Below are 14955 nucleotides of genomic sequence, written 5' to 3'. Positions count from 1 at the left end.
TGACTGGAGAAAGGTAGTAAGTAGCAGAGTCAAACTTTAAACCTAGGACGGTCTGGCTTCAGGTCCACATTCCTAGCCACCGCACTACACTGCTCCTCACTCAGGCTTCTCTTTAGTAGTGTCCACATCTGTAAGAACGTTCATTCCATTCAGGTCTTGTTCCTTATTACCTCGCCATCTCTGTGATAGAACACTCAGTTTCATCTGCTAGCCAGATGCAGATAAGAGAATGTTTCTTACAGACACAGTCTGTCTTAGTTATGGAAAGCATCTCAATTTAGGAAAGGCTGGTGTGAAATCCAGGTTCTGACAATTTTTCTGTGAGCTTGGGCAAATTTTAGATTGAGCTTCATCTCATTATCTGAAAAATATTATTTCTCTAGAGAGTTTATTGAGAAATAAAAGACATACTTTAAAGAAAGTTCCTAGGATAGTATCTAACAAATGGCAGAATAAGTGGCTGCTTAAGAAACAAACACAAACTCCTCATTTTATAGATAGGAAAACAGATTTGGAAACGTCTTGCTGGGAGAACAGATGTTCTACTTTCTCCATCCAATTTCCATGTTTCTAGCATTCTACAATGCAGGCTCATTGGAACTGCTACGGGTATTCTGTTGTATTATGTCCTTAACAATGTCCATTCAGTTTGAAAGTTTTTCCCCCTAAATTACAGAGAAAGATAATGTGTCACAGGGCCAGATTTGTAAAAGAGAGATAATAATATCTGTATCATAGGACTGTGAGGACAAAATGTAATAAGACATGGAAGTGTTTTAACAGACATGAAATATTTCATAAATGCTCTAATTATGAAACATTTCCATGAAACAGCATAACTAAAAATGATTAGAAATCTTATAACACATAATTGGAATTAAAAGGACTCTGGAAATTGGAGAAGTGATTTGAAATAAGAATGTAACTCAAAAGAAATAAACATGAAGTACTTTAGGAAAAGGAAGTGACTTTTAAAAACTATTTATTGAAAATGCAGTTAAAATGGAAGACTGTGTTTATTTTATTTTTAAAACCAAGATGTAGATGTAGATACACTAAGAATGATGCTAAGAATTGAGTTTATGAAGATCAGGTTTATGGTGTGCTGCTGTGCTCAGCGGAGAAGGCAATGGCACCCCACTCCAGTACTCTTGCCTGGAAAATCCCGTGGACAGAGGAGTCTGGTGGGCTGCAGTCCATGGGGTCGCGACTGAGCGACTTCACTTTCACTTTTCACTTTCATGTATTGGAGAAGGAAATGGCAACCCACTCCAGTGTTCTTGCCTGGAGAACCCCAGGGACAGCAGAGCCTGGTGGGCTGCCGTCTATGGGGTCGCAAAGAGTCGGACACGACTGAAGCAACTTAGCAGCAGCAGCAGCAGCTGTGCTCAGATGCTCAGTTGTGTGACCCTATTGGACTGTAGCCCACCAGGCTCCTCTGTCCATGGGCTTCTCTAGGCTAGAATACTGGAGTGGGTTGCCATTCCCTTGTCCAGGGTATCTTCCCGACCCAGAGATCGAACCCGCATCTCTTGAGTCTCCTGCACTGGCAGGCAGGTTCTTTACCACTAGTGCCATCTGGGAAGGCTAAGTTCAATTCAGTGTAAAGAGTAAGTAACTCTCTCAGGTTGGGGGCAGGAATGCTAGGGATAGCGGGGTATGTGGTTGCTTTTTACATGGTGTGCTTTGTGAGTCCCTGCTGACCGAAAATATTCTCTATCAGGTGTCACAGTGTCTAAAGTTACACCAAAAGACCTTGTCTTTGGGCTAAGGTTAAATATTGTTATAAAGGTCTACCTATTTAATTTCCGGTACTGGTTATTTCTTAAAAGAATCTCATTGGCATTAAAAGCAGGAAGAATCAATTCAACAAAGAAGGGAAACTCACAAACGCTCTTTATACTTTTCCAAAATATTCTTCTAAGAAAGTCAGTTTCTGTAATACTATGTGTTAACATGGGTAGTTTACCCTGAATTTGCAAAACTCACCATGTGTTTTGAGTTCATAAATTTCATAAAACGTTTATTAAAAATGTTTTCTTTTTTATAAATATTTACATGGAAACTTACTCAAACCTTTGAAATAACAGAGAATTTCACAAAAATGTTTAACAGAGACCAATAGTATTTTAAACATATTTCCTGAAACAATATCCCTTAGAAAAGATACAGGGTACTTACCTATCTAGATTTTAACAAAATATTCTTTATAGAAATGGGTTATAATCTTTATCACAGAAACACCAAATCTGCACCTAATCAAGAGAGTCAATTAAATAAACCAGCTCATTCACTTTCTCCATCAGAAGACATCCATTTAACACAGTGTTTCTCTTTATATGCAACAGCAGCCTCTGCTGGAGAAAGTATGCTTTCTAATACAAAGTATTAGCTTAACCTATTTTGTATTGGAAGAACTCAGATTCTTTCCATTTCTTGCTTTGAAAAGTTAAAATAATTTTCAAGGTCTTAAAGATGTGCGAGCTTTATCAAGTATATCCTTTCTGATTTTGGGGTAAGTTGGATGTGCTTCAAGAACCTGCCAAAACAAACAAAATAAAACAAAAACTTAACTTATAATTCATTATCAAGAACTGGGGAGCCACAAAACTTACTAGCAATGGCATTACAGTTGAGATTACATTATAATAATATTGCAAATACAACAACACTTTTTAAAGGTGATATCTGAGATATGACATGGTGACATTTCTATTAACAGTAATTAGATGAAAATGGTAAAAATGTACCACTACATGTGGAAAATAAAACAAATATAATTATTTCCTTATTAGATCAGTTATATAAAACAATTATGATCAATGATTTAAGATAATTTTTAAAATTTAGCTATTTATGCATGATATTTAACAAATCCTTAGAGATATTTTTACCCAGGAGTACACATTTGTGTACTGGAATGATTTTGAAACATACAAATTTCCAGGTCTACTGAGTTGAAGAGTAGGGTGGTAGTCATAAAGAAAGAAAAATCAAAACTCCACAAATTAATATATAACCTTAACCTTAATGTGAAATGTTGCCTTACATAGAGACTCAGTAATCAACAGCAATCACTGGAGCCAAGTATTCACTATAATGATGCTGACACAGTTATCTGGGATAAGGTACACTACATAATTCTCTGCTAAGGTGCTTTTCTTGGAGCTCCCAACGATATTTAGTACAATGCCTTGTATGAATATCAATGGGACAATGTATTTATAAAGAAATTGCAAATTCTAAAACTGCAACTCAAAAGTTTGTCATTTAGCAAGGGATCATTTAGTCAGAAACCAGTCGCTCAATCATGTTTGCTGCTTTGCAACCCCATAGACTATAGCCTGCTAGGTTCCTCTGTCCATAGAGTTGTCCAAGCAATAAAATTGGAGTCGGTAATCATTCCCTTCTCCAGCAGTCTTCCCAACTCAGGGATCGAACTCTGTTCTCCTGCATTGCAGGCATAGTCTTTACTGTCTGAGCCATCAGGGAAGTCGAGAAACCAATTACAGAAGTGTAACTGAATGGCTTCTAAATGACAAAAATACCTCTTTAATTTATAAATCTGAATCCTCTAATAACCAGACTTGGACACAAACATAAGAACTTCTATTCAGAACAATGACCTGGAGAATCTATAAAAATCTTCGGATATTTTCTGACTTAAGGATTAAGTTTGTTTAACATGCTTCTTGTCTAGCCTCCTCCTTTAAATTGGCAAACCTTATTTGAGGCCTAATTAAAAACATGTTTTTGATTTAAGTAAACTTTATTTTCTAAACTTTGAAAACCGGTAATTTCTTCCAGATGTATCCGACGAGGCATTGAACCAAAACAGTACATCCTCTATCTCTATTCATGTACAACTTGATATTAAACAAAAGTAGGAAATAGCACATCTGAAAAATTTTAAGAAATATAAATTTAAGTGTTACCTGGTGACATATGTCAATTGCATCCACATATCTTTTTGCTTTTAAGTAATTAAATGCCAGTTTGTATCCTGTAAAGACAAAACCCCCAGCAATGATATAGTATTATTTATTTATAGAGCACACTGTTAGTATTACCTTTCTTGGCTTCCTCCTTTGTTTATGCTAATATTAGAGAACTCTTAGTGCAGGGTGATGACTGTACCATGATAGAAACGATAAGATAACGGAAGGTGGAGTGATACAAAGGAGAACAGGTACCAAGGAAAATGGAGTTGGAACAAGGGGCCACAGCTGGGCTAGAAGATGGCCGGCCATCCCACAAATATGGTTTTGCAACTTACAGAAAAGTCCCATTTGTTTCAGATTACAGTAAAAACTGATCACAGAGCAGTAAGTGATAACACGGCTATTCCTTTACACAGTACTGATGTACTTAACACATCAGGCAAACTGGTTCCTGAGGTTTACATTCTGTTAGGAAAGAGCGTATGTTATTTAAGTAATTACGGAAGTACATGGATGATTTCAAAACTGAGATAAATGCTATGAAATAATGGCACAGGCCAACAGCACTGTAATAAGAGATCTGGGGTGGGTGTCAGGCAATGTGTGAAACCTGAAGGAAGAGGCATAATGTAGGCCAAGGGGGTGGGCAGAAAGAATTCCGTTCGGCAAAGAGAACTGCACATGGAGAGGCCAGTGGTAGAGGGAGACACAGCAGCCAAATGGGCCTGGAGTGCAGGGGGAGCAGAGGGCAGTGCAGCAGTGGGGTGACTCAGAAGGCAGAGGGTTAGTCATTAGACGGCCACGTCAGCCACATGTGATAGTGAAATGGCACACTGCAAGGAGTATTTATTTAAAATCTTTATTTATTTTTGGCTGTATTGGGTCTTACTGTGCACGCGCTTTCTCCAGTAACTGCAGTGGGTGGGCTTTCTCTAGGTGTGATGAGCAGGGGCTGCTCTTTAGTTGTGGTGTGTGGGCTTCTCACTGCGGTGGTTTCTCTTGCTGTGGAGTAAGGTTCTAGGTGCGTGGGCTCAGAAGTTGTGGCGCACGGGCTTAGCTGCCCCACAGCATGTGGAATGTTCCCAGACCAGGGGTTGAACCTGTGTCCTCTGCATTGGCAGGCAGATTCTTAAACAGTTGGACCACCAGGGAAGTCCAAATACTGACATTTTGGAAGAAAGTTTTAATACATTCTTAAATAACTGTTGTTCTATAATAAGAATGCCAATTTCATCTTAGTTTCTTTAGTAGTAAGCAAATAAGGAGATGAAAAAGTAGATTCAATAAGTAAGATATAACAGAATGTAAATAATATGTAACTAATAATATATTTTGCTTTACCACTTAAAAATATGAAAAGGACATTTGAATGCTGCTCTTGGACTTTAATCAAAGGACCCCTGAAGAAAATTTTTAGAATTTCAAAACAATGTTTTAGAAGAATTATTGGTTTAATGCAATCATGGTAGCAAGAAGGAAGGAACAGAAATTATCTAAAATTCATAGTATTCAATTCACACACACAAACACACACACAATGAGAAATGTCCAAGATGAAAACAGTATCAGAGAGGTAAACTTGATATCATTAGAAAGGAATTATAAAACAGAATAATAAATAGTTTGTGACATTTAAAAAGGAAAACAACTTAAAGATGTCATGCCAAATATGGAAACTAGAGCCAAAAAAACCTGGACATAACTTTCGGTTTCCGGCTTCCTGACTAGCTTTGAGCCCTTAGGCAAGTCACCGGTAGCTGTCAATTTCAAGTTTCTGCATCCAAAAATGGGGAAGATAACCCTGCTAACTCTTAATGTAAATTTAAAGATCAAATTAAATACTTGTGAAATGCTTTAAAAAATTTCAGAGTACCACACAAATACTAATGTTTTGTTTTTTTAACTGTGTAAACACTAAATTAGAAGCACAAAGTTGTCATAATGAAACAAACTTGATAGATCATTTCCTTCAAAAAAAACTTTAGAGAGGAAATGAAGAGCTACACATGGCAAAGAACGTGTGTACCAGTTTCATTACACCTGTCAGGCTTCTAAGAATTCAACTCTCTGTGTAATCAGGGAAAAAAAAAAAAAAAATGGGAGAGAGCCTGAGCTCGTGAAAGCAAGAAAACAAAAACACAGTGTAAACAGCCTAGTGACTGTCACATAACCTGGGAACGACTGTGAAGAGAGAAACACGACTGTGTTCTCCTCGCAGTGGATCTCGGCTCCTTGGTGTCTTTTACAGTGACAGTGCTCAGGCTTGAATTCTATGCAAAGAACACAACTATGATTTTTAGGATTTCCTGACAAATGAAAAAAAATGCATCACGAACTTGGCCAGAAAGGCTGGGAGTATTGGATGCAATGATAATCTTAAAAAAGAAACCGTAAGAATTAATTGAGAGCCTCAGAGAAATGTCTTTACAGAGAAATGATTTTAAAGAGAGGTCAGAGGAGCTGATAAAATCACCTATAAAGTTCAAAGAGAACACAATGAAAGAACGAGTGACCTGGACTCTATTTGCTGGTCTTTGAAGGAACAGAATATTTAAATAACTACACTTCTAATTGCATTCCTTCTGGGGAATAAAGCATCGGAATTACATATATTTTAAAGATTTTAAGGAATTTTCATATTACAAGCTGACTTTATTTGTAACATGAACAAAACCTGAGAAGGAAAAATACTGTCTACAAATTAGTTTCTGTGCTCTGAACAAGTCTAGTAAAGTAACAGACCCGAGAAAAAGTAGGGGAAGTCCTGAACTGACAGCAGTAAGTTTAAAGATGACCTATCTGACTGTAGATTAAATCTGAGTCATTACCGTGACACAGATGCTAAAAAGACAGATGTCATCTTGAGTTGAATTATCAACTACTCAATGCCTCATTAAAAAAAAGCTTCATTATACATACAATTCGTTCGTAAATCACACTTAACAATTTTTTCATTTCTAGTAAAACAGATCAGGAGGGACATAGCCAAATATGGCCTTTTCCAAACTTATTTGGCCATGAAATCTAATCTCTTCACAGTCAACTCTCTTTTTTTTTTTTCCAACTCTCTTTTTTAAAGAAGTAACTATCAGTATCTCACCCAGTATTCCAAAGCAAGTTTGGGAAATGCTATTTGAGAATTTCCAGGAGACAGCAAGGAGGGCGAAAGACTTGAAAGCAAGTCTTAGGAAGAATGAAAAAGCACCTGAGAACAGTCTGGAGAGAAACTGAGGAGAGACATGAGAGAGTTTGCAATTGAGGGCCCTTATGTATAAGCGGGGAAGAGCTCTGCGGGTTGCTCCAGAGAACAGACAGGGCAGTGTCAATGAAGCTGATCTCAGCTCCACACAAAGAGAAGCCTGGGGGTGAGCTCCCTCACAACGTGGCTGTCAGTGGTCACTAAGTATATTCCAGGTGCCGCCCATCTGTTAGGGACCTTGGCGACTAGCCTTCCTCAAACCAAGTCTACCACTGGGACAGGATGATGTTTCCAGATGCTCAGGGGAAAAAAAAAGTTCTGTCGTCAACTTATCGTGGGAAATACGTTCTCTACGTGATATCCACCACAATGCATATTAGGGCTTAGAGTCTTTTGAGAAATTCTGCAGTAAAGCAACCAGCAGAACTTGATTTAATGCAATGTTTTTCTCACTTCTTTCACAATGAACACTTTCTCCCACAGTATTACATTTTTCAATTACAGGGTGAAGGGAGACAAAGGGGCAGAATTAGATTAGATGTCCTCTAAAGCCACTGAGGTCGAGTTTGAATCTCAGCAAACTATACCTAATAAGTTAGTAGCTAATAATCTATTAGGAATGTAAAATTTATTTCTCAGGAATGACAAAGGATGTTGGCTGTTAATGTATATCTTGTCCTTAACAAGAAAATAAAATTTATTTAAATGAAGGTTTACACATAAAATCCACGTTTCCGGTGAAAACCTAGTGTTCAAATGTTAAACTCACCTACTGCTGGGTTTGTCTGGTTGCCATGTTTCCATGCTATCTCATAGTTTAAGGCAGCGTCCATGTATGCTTGCTCTTTTTCCATAATGTAGCCCATATATTCATAAGCTTTGCAGCATGACTAAAAATAAATACACGACGTATCAATAGATTAAGCTTGACATCACTAAGATTTTATGGAGTGCTTATGACTATAGAGGTCAATCATATTAACTTATTTAAATGGCCCATAAAACAATGGTTTTCAATCTTGGCTATGCAATCACATCATTTATGGGACTTAAAAAGATTCTGATGCCAAGCCCCTATCCCAAACCTACAGAATCAGGATTTCTGGGTGAGAGGCAAGGACATGTTTTATACATATACTTAACACTTTTTATTACAAATAATTTTAACAGATATAGAAATAACAGTATCGTGGACCCCATGAATCTGTTTCTTTAACAATTAACGCCTAATACTGTCTCACTTCTATCCCATATTTGTCCCTCTGTATTGTCAGATAAAAAGTCCTCAGATACTATAACATTGCATTCATAAATATTTTAGTATACTCTTTAAAATAAGGACTTTCTTTAATCATAATCACAAATTATCATGCCTAAAATATAACAACTCTTTGACATTACCAAATATATAGTCACTATTCAAATTTCAAATAGCCTTAACATAATTTTTTTGTTTGCTTGTCAGGATGAGGAACTAAATAAGGCCCACACACTGTGATTTGAAATGTCCCTAAGCTTCCTTTTGATCTAGAGGTTTCCTCTCTCTCTCTTTCCTTGCAATTAAATGTAGGAAAAATAAGAATGTTTATCCTAGAGTTTCTCACAGCCCAGATTTAGCTGAGTGCATCCTTGTGGTAGTTATATAATACATTCCTATGTCATTGATATTTCCTGGAAATTGTATTAGATCTAGAGGTTTGGATCTGATTTTGATTTGAGGGAAAGAGATGAAGCTACTTACTTCATAGATCGCTGCTCTGCCAAGCCACACTGCTCCTCAGGAAAAAGCAAAAATGCACAATGCTGTGTACATGTTTTTAGGTACATGTATAATTGCTATTTTTTCCCAGAATGTTAATTTAAAAAAATTTGAAAAACAGAAAAGTAGGTGTATTAAAACTCATATGTTGTTTGTTATTTTTATATGTTATTTTTCTATTTAGTGGAATTTTACTTTCCTTTAATTCAAGAAGATACACCACTAATATTTTCATGAAAACTATTAACCATTAAAAAATATAAACATGTGATCAGGATACATACACATTTACCCTTTTGCTTAAGGCTTCAATACAGCTCAGCACAGCACTGTAAGATCCTGTTTCACATTTTGATACTTTTTTTTTATTTAAAAAAAATTGAATTAAATATCATTCATCTTGATTACTGTGATGTACAGAGTGTTTATGTCCCCCTAAATTTATATGCTGAAATCCTAACATCCAATGTGATGGTATTAGGAAGTGAGGCTTTGGGAAGGGTCATTTGGGTGGAGCCCTCCTGAATGGAATTAGTGCCCTTATAAAAGGGAGCCCAGAGAGCTCTGCTACTCTCTTTTCTGCCCTGTGAGGACACAATGAGAACTCAGCAGTCTGCAACAGGCAAGTGGGCCATCACCAGAACCCAATCATGCTGGCACCCTGGTTGTAGACTCCAGCATCTATTAACAAAACTGTGAGAAGAAACTTGTGTTGTTTATAAGCCACCCAGTCTCTGATACTTTGTTAGAGCAGGATCACTTAAGATAATTACATTAAGTGTCCCTTTAAAGTTTGGACCCAGAGTTGAGTGTTTCACTTGTGTCACCCCCAGTCTGACTGTCAGATAGTGTGTTCTTCATTCAGGAGGCACATAATGTCTTGTGATGTTATACCCATTCATTAATTCATAATGGTTGGAAAATAGTGACATTCTATCATTCTTTCCTCATTTCTTCATTATCTGGACAACACCTATAATGAGAAACATCTCCTTTTCCATCATTTCATTTCCCAGCAGTATTATTCACACAGAAAAGGCAGGAGAGATACTTAATTCTTTCCCTTTACTTGCCAGCTTTAGAAATAACATTTTATTAGCATATTTCAATGGTGACCAATTAGGTTTTTTTCCTTTTCTTTTTTATATCTTTGTAAACTCATGGATTTAAACATATTTGGTGTGTTATTCAATGCAGTCATTATTGATGCCTCAAGTGTGTCAACTTTGGCTTGTGGGAGTGTCCTCAAGTTGGCTCTTGAGTCCCTGACATGACTCCAATAATCTCTGATAGTTTCCTTGCCATCTGGTATGACAGGATGGTCTAGTTGCGTCTTGTACATTTCCTGCCCCAGATCTGGATGATCTCCATTTTTAAATTACATAATTCAAAGTTTCTAAGCTCCAGTTCCTGAATCTCATGCTTCCCATATGAACATGCCTAAATAACCATCATGTTTAACCTCTAAACCAGCCATCATGTTCAGCCACGCAATGTACTGCTGTCTGAGTTCTGGCAAATTGAAATTCTATCTATCAAAATCTTAATTCCCATGAAATCTTACTTACAGAGGTCAGTTATTTGGCACTTTAGATTTTTTAAAGTCTATTAATAAGTATCGTGTTTTCTTAAGGCCAATGTAAATTAAATCACCTGTACAAACCATAAGTTGATAAATGTCTTAAATCTTTCAGTTTTCAAGTCCCTAAAAAAGTAACTTAATAATATTAGGTGATCATGACTTCTCTTTAAAAAACAAATGATCCATTTTGAATTCTAATTGGCTCAAAGAGAATAAAACATAGATTTACTGTGATTAAGATTTTGAAGTAACTGATAAGAATCCATAAAGATAAATACCCTTAAGTTTCTAAGTTGAGCACAATTATTTCTCAGTAAATAGGAACATTCTTAACTTTAAAAAGGTCATAAAAAGACATCCTTTTGGGGGCTATTAAACACCAAAATGCACTGTTAGTAAAGAGCCTTAAATTCTAAGGATGTGAAGATTTTCAATTTTATACCTCATGATAAGGACATTTTATTAAATCAAATTAAATGCTGAAAAGACTCCCCCCCATAAAATATATTATGCAGAGTGTATTCTAATAATGTGAAAACAACATGCAGCTGCAGTAAATTCATCAGGAGTATTTAATAGGAGGGACAGGCGTCTGCAATTAATGTTCTTCTGCAATTTTCATTAGTTCTGGGATGAGATGGATAATCACAGGCAAATGCTTGACATTCCAAAACACTTTTGATAAGTAGGGCAAACCACAGCTGAAACTTGAAACTGCATACATCTTTATTTTATTTTCAAGGGCAAATAGCTTTTTTTATTATTAATGTTTATATCCTGATTGTGGTAGAAATAAACATTTAATTTCCAAAACCAGAGAAATCCCTAGAAATGGACCAATACACTCTGAAGCCTATTATAGAATGTTTATACAACCAAGGCTAACAATCATTCTTTTCTCCTCAGTCTCCCACCCCATGGGCTTCCCTGGTAGCTCAACTGGTAAAAAATCTGCCTGCAATGCAGGAGACTGGTTCGATTTCTGGGTCGGGAAGATCCCCTGGAGAAGGGACAGGCTACCCACTCTAGTATTCTTGGGCTTCCCTGGTGGCTCAGACAGTAAAGAATCTGCCTACAATGCAGGAGACCTGGGTTCGATCCCTGGGTTGGGAAGATGCCCTGGAGAAGGGCATGGTAACCCACTCCAGTATTCTTGTGTGGAGATCCCCATGGACAGAGGAGCCTGGCAGGCTATAGTCCATAGGGTCACAAAGAGTTGAACACAGCTGGCGTGCTACGATTCATGGGGTCGCAGCAAAGAGTCGGACACGACTGAGCGACTAGACTGAAGTGAACTGAAGCACAGTACAGCACCTACCCTGTTATGCCGCAGGCACCGTTTTATCAGTTCCTCAGCCATGTCGTATTTTGCTGACTGAATATAAATATCAGCAAGCAGCAGCCAACTCCTCTCAAAGTCCTCAGCATCAATAGGATTCCAGTTCATTTTTGCAATCCGCTTCAGCTGATTTCGGGCCCGGGGAGTTTGTTTCAAGATCATATGAGCTGTTGCCATTCCCAAAAGTGCTGGAACATGATCCTTCTGTAAGAAAAAAGACATTTAGACCCCCGGATACACAAACATAAAATGTCTCATGTTTCAAAGGGAAACACATGGAAAGTAGCAAGTGCCACATAATATACGGACTGGCCTGTGGATTCTGTCTCTGGCTTCACTTAAATCCTGTGATATGGTCAGTATTTAGCACATCAACTAACCTCAAGCTGCCAGGAAGAACCATCTGGTCAAGGGAATTCAGCAAGAAGGCAAGTGCCATAACCACACAATTCCAGGCAATAAGGACAACTTGATCTTTAATGGGATTGACTGTTTTGGTTTTGAAATAGAAAAAAAATAAAATTCTATCTGAATGTAGTCCTAATTGCACATGTATCATTCTGGTTCCTTAGTTATTTCACCTGTAAATCAGATAACCAACAGAATGACATACCTGCAAATGATATTCCTTATCTAGACTGACTTCTGTTCCTCCTTTCCCTATCCCTTTTCATTTTATTCAAAAGCCTTTTCTTCCAATAAAGTGTGACCAGTGAAATGTTATTAAGGCATGCAATGAATTAATCACTTGGAAATTATATGAAATAAACTCATGCCTTAAAAGATGCCTTTAGATTTGGACTCTGCAGATCCTTAATAGTGACTATAAGAGAGATGTTATCTTTTTAAAGACAGAGTTCAAAGTTAGAAAATGTCACTCTGTGAAATCAACAAGCTAATAAAAACTGGTATAAAATGGAGAGGGGCTTCCCTAGTGGCTCAGTTGGTAAAGAATCTGCCTGCAGTGCAGAAGACCCGGGTTCAGTCCCTGGGTTGGGAAGATCACCTGGAGAAGGAAATGGCAATCCACTCCAGTGCTCTTGCCTGGAGAATTCCAGCACTTGCCATCTATTCAGAAAATTAACATACCAAAGCAATAATGAGTATGTATCTGATAAAGCTAAAGTGCTTCTTAAATTTCAGCAGAGGGATTATGATGATTTTTTTTGTATGTGTGTGCACAAATTCGCCAGTTCTTTTTTTTTCCCTTTAACTTAAAAAAAAATTCATTATTATTATTTTTTAACACCACAAACATTTTGTATTGGGTATAGCCGACTAACAATGTTGTGATAGTTTTAGGTGAACAGTGAAGGGACTTAGCCATACATATACATATATCCATAGCTCAGCTGCTAAAGAATCCACCTGTAACGCAGGAGACACTGGTTTAATTCCTGGGTCAGGAAGATCTCCTGGAGAAGGGATAGGCTACCCACTCCAGTATTCTTGGGCTTTCCTGGTAGCTCTGATGGTAAAGAATCTGCCTCCAATGTGGGAGACCTGGGTTTGATCCCTGGGTTGGGAACATCCCCTGGAGGAAGGCATGGCAACCTACTCTAATTTTCTGGCCTGGAAAATCCCCATGGACAGAGAAGCCTGGCAGGCTTCAGTCCATGGGGTTGCAAAGAGTCAGACACGACTGAGCAATTAAGTACATTCTTCCCCAAACCCCTTTCCCATCCAGGCTGGCACATAACATTGAGCAGAGTTCCATGAGCTATACAATAGGCTTTTGTTGGTTATCCATTTTAAATATAGCAGAGTGTACATGACCTTCCCAAAGTCCTTAACTATCATTTCCCCCTCCTGCAACCACGAGTTCATTTCTAATCTGTGAGTCTCTGTTTGGTAAGATCATGTATCATTACTTTTTAGATTCCAGATATAACGGACGTCATATGATTCTTCTTTTCTGTCTGATTTACTGTACTCAGTACAACACTCTCTAGGTCCATCCATGTTGTTGTAAATGGCCTTATTTCATTCTTTTTAACTGCTGAGTAATATTCCATTGCATATACGTACCACATCTTCTTTATCCGTTCTTCTCTCAATGGATATTTAGGTTGTTTCCATGTCCTGGCTATTGTAAACAGTGCTGCAAAAAACACTGGGGTGTGTGTATCTTTTTGGGCCATGTTTTTCTCTAGATATATGCTCAGGAATAGGATTGCAGGGTCATATAGTAGCTGTTTTTAGTTTTTTAAGGAACCTCCATAATGTTCTCCATAGTGGGTGTACCAATTTACATTCCCACCAACAGTGCAGGAGGGTTCCCTTCTCTCCACATGCTCTCCAGCATTTGCGAATTTTTTGATGACAGCCATTCTGACCAGTGTGAGGTGATATCTCACTGTAGTTTTGATTTGCATTTCTCTAATAACTAACAATGTTGAACATCTTTTCATGTGCCTATTGGCCAACTGTATATACTCTTTAGAGAAATGTCTATTCAAGTCTTTGGCCCATTCTTTGGGTTGTTTGCTTTGATGCTATTAAGTGTCATAAGCTGTTTATAAATTTGAGACTAATCCCTCATCAGTCACATCATTTGCAAATATTTTCTCCCTATCTGTGGGCTGTCTTCATTTTCTTTATTGTTTCCTTTGTTACGCAAAAGCTTTCAAGTAGGTCCCACTTATTTTTTCTTTTACTTCCATTATTCTGGGGGATGGACTGAAAAAGATATTGCTGTGATTTATGTCAGAGAGTATTCTGCCTATGTTTTCCTCTAATAGATTTAAAATGTCCAGTCCAACATTTAGGTCTTTAATCCATTTTGACTTATTTTTGTGTATGGAGTTAAGGAATAATCTAAGTTCATTTGTTTTTACATGTGGCTGTCCAGTTTTCCTAGCACCGTTTGTGGAAAAGACTATCTTTCCGACATTGTGTAGTTTTGCCTCCTTTGTTACAGATTAATTAACTACAGGTGCACAGGCTTATTTCTGTTTTTTGGTATGCTGTTCCATTGATCTATACTTCTATTTTTGTGCCAGTACCATACTGTTTTGATGACTGTAACTTTGTATTATAGTCTGAAGTCAGGATGCCTGATTCCTCTAGCTTTATTCTTTCTCAAGATTGCTTTGAATATTTGGGGTCTTTTGTGTCTGCATACAAATTTTGAGA

The 14955-nt window shown here is 37.5% G+C and overlaps 1 protein-coding gene across 1 annotated transcript in view; it reads right to left on the bottom strand.

The window, feature by feature from the left end:
* Positions 1–1995: 1995 nt before the first annotated feature.
* The window catches only part of TTC21B (tetratricopeptide repeat domain 21B), a 97835-nt gene continuing 84875 nt past the window's right edge, over positions 1996–14955 (bottom strand). Inside the window, exons 26-29 of the mRNA XM_010858943.1 lie at positions 11800–12024; positions 7910–8030; positions 3936–4003; positions 1996–2539 (exon numbers count right to left, since the gene is read on the bottom strand). Of these exons, the coding sequence (XP_010857245.1) occupies positions 2462–2539; positions 3936–4003; positions 7910–8030; positions 11800–12024 (492 nt within the window). The 3' untranslated portion in view covers positions 1996–2461. The remainder of the gene's footprint in view (positions 2540–3935; positions 4004–7909; positions 8031–11799; positions 12025–14955) is intronic.

Source organism: Bison bison, unplaced genomic scaffold (genome assembly GCF_000754665.1).
Source record: "Bison bison bison isolate TAMUID 2011002044 unplaced genomic scaffold, Bison_UMD1.0 scf7180017864452, whole genome shotgun sequence".
Taxonomy (NCBI): Eukaryota; Metazoa; Chordata; class Mammalia; order Artiodactyla; family Bovidae; genus Bison; species Bison bison.
Note: the sequence above shows the minus strand (reverse complement) of the source record. Positions and strands in the feature narration are given on the sequence as shown.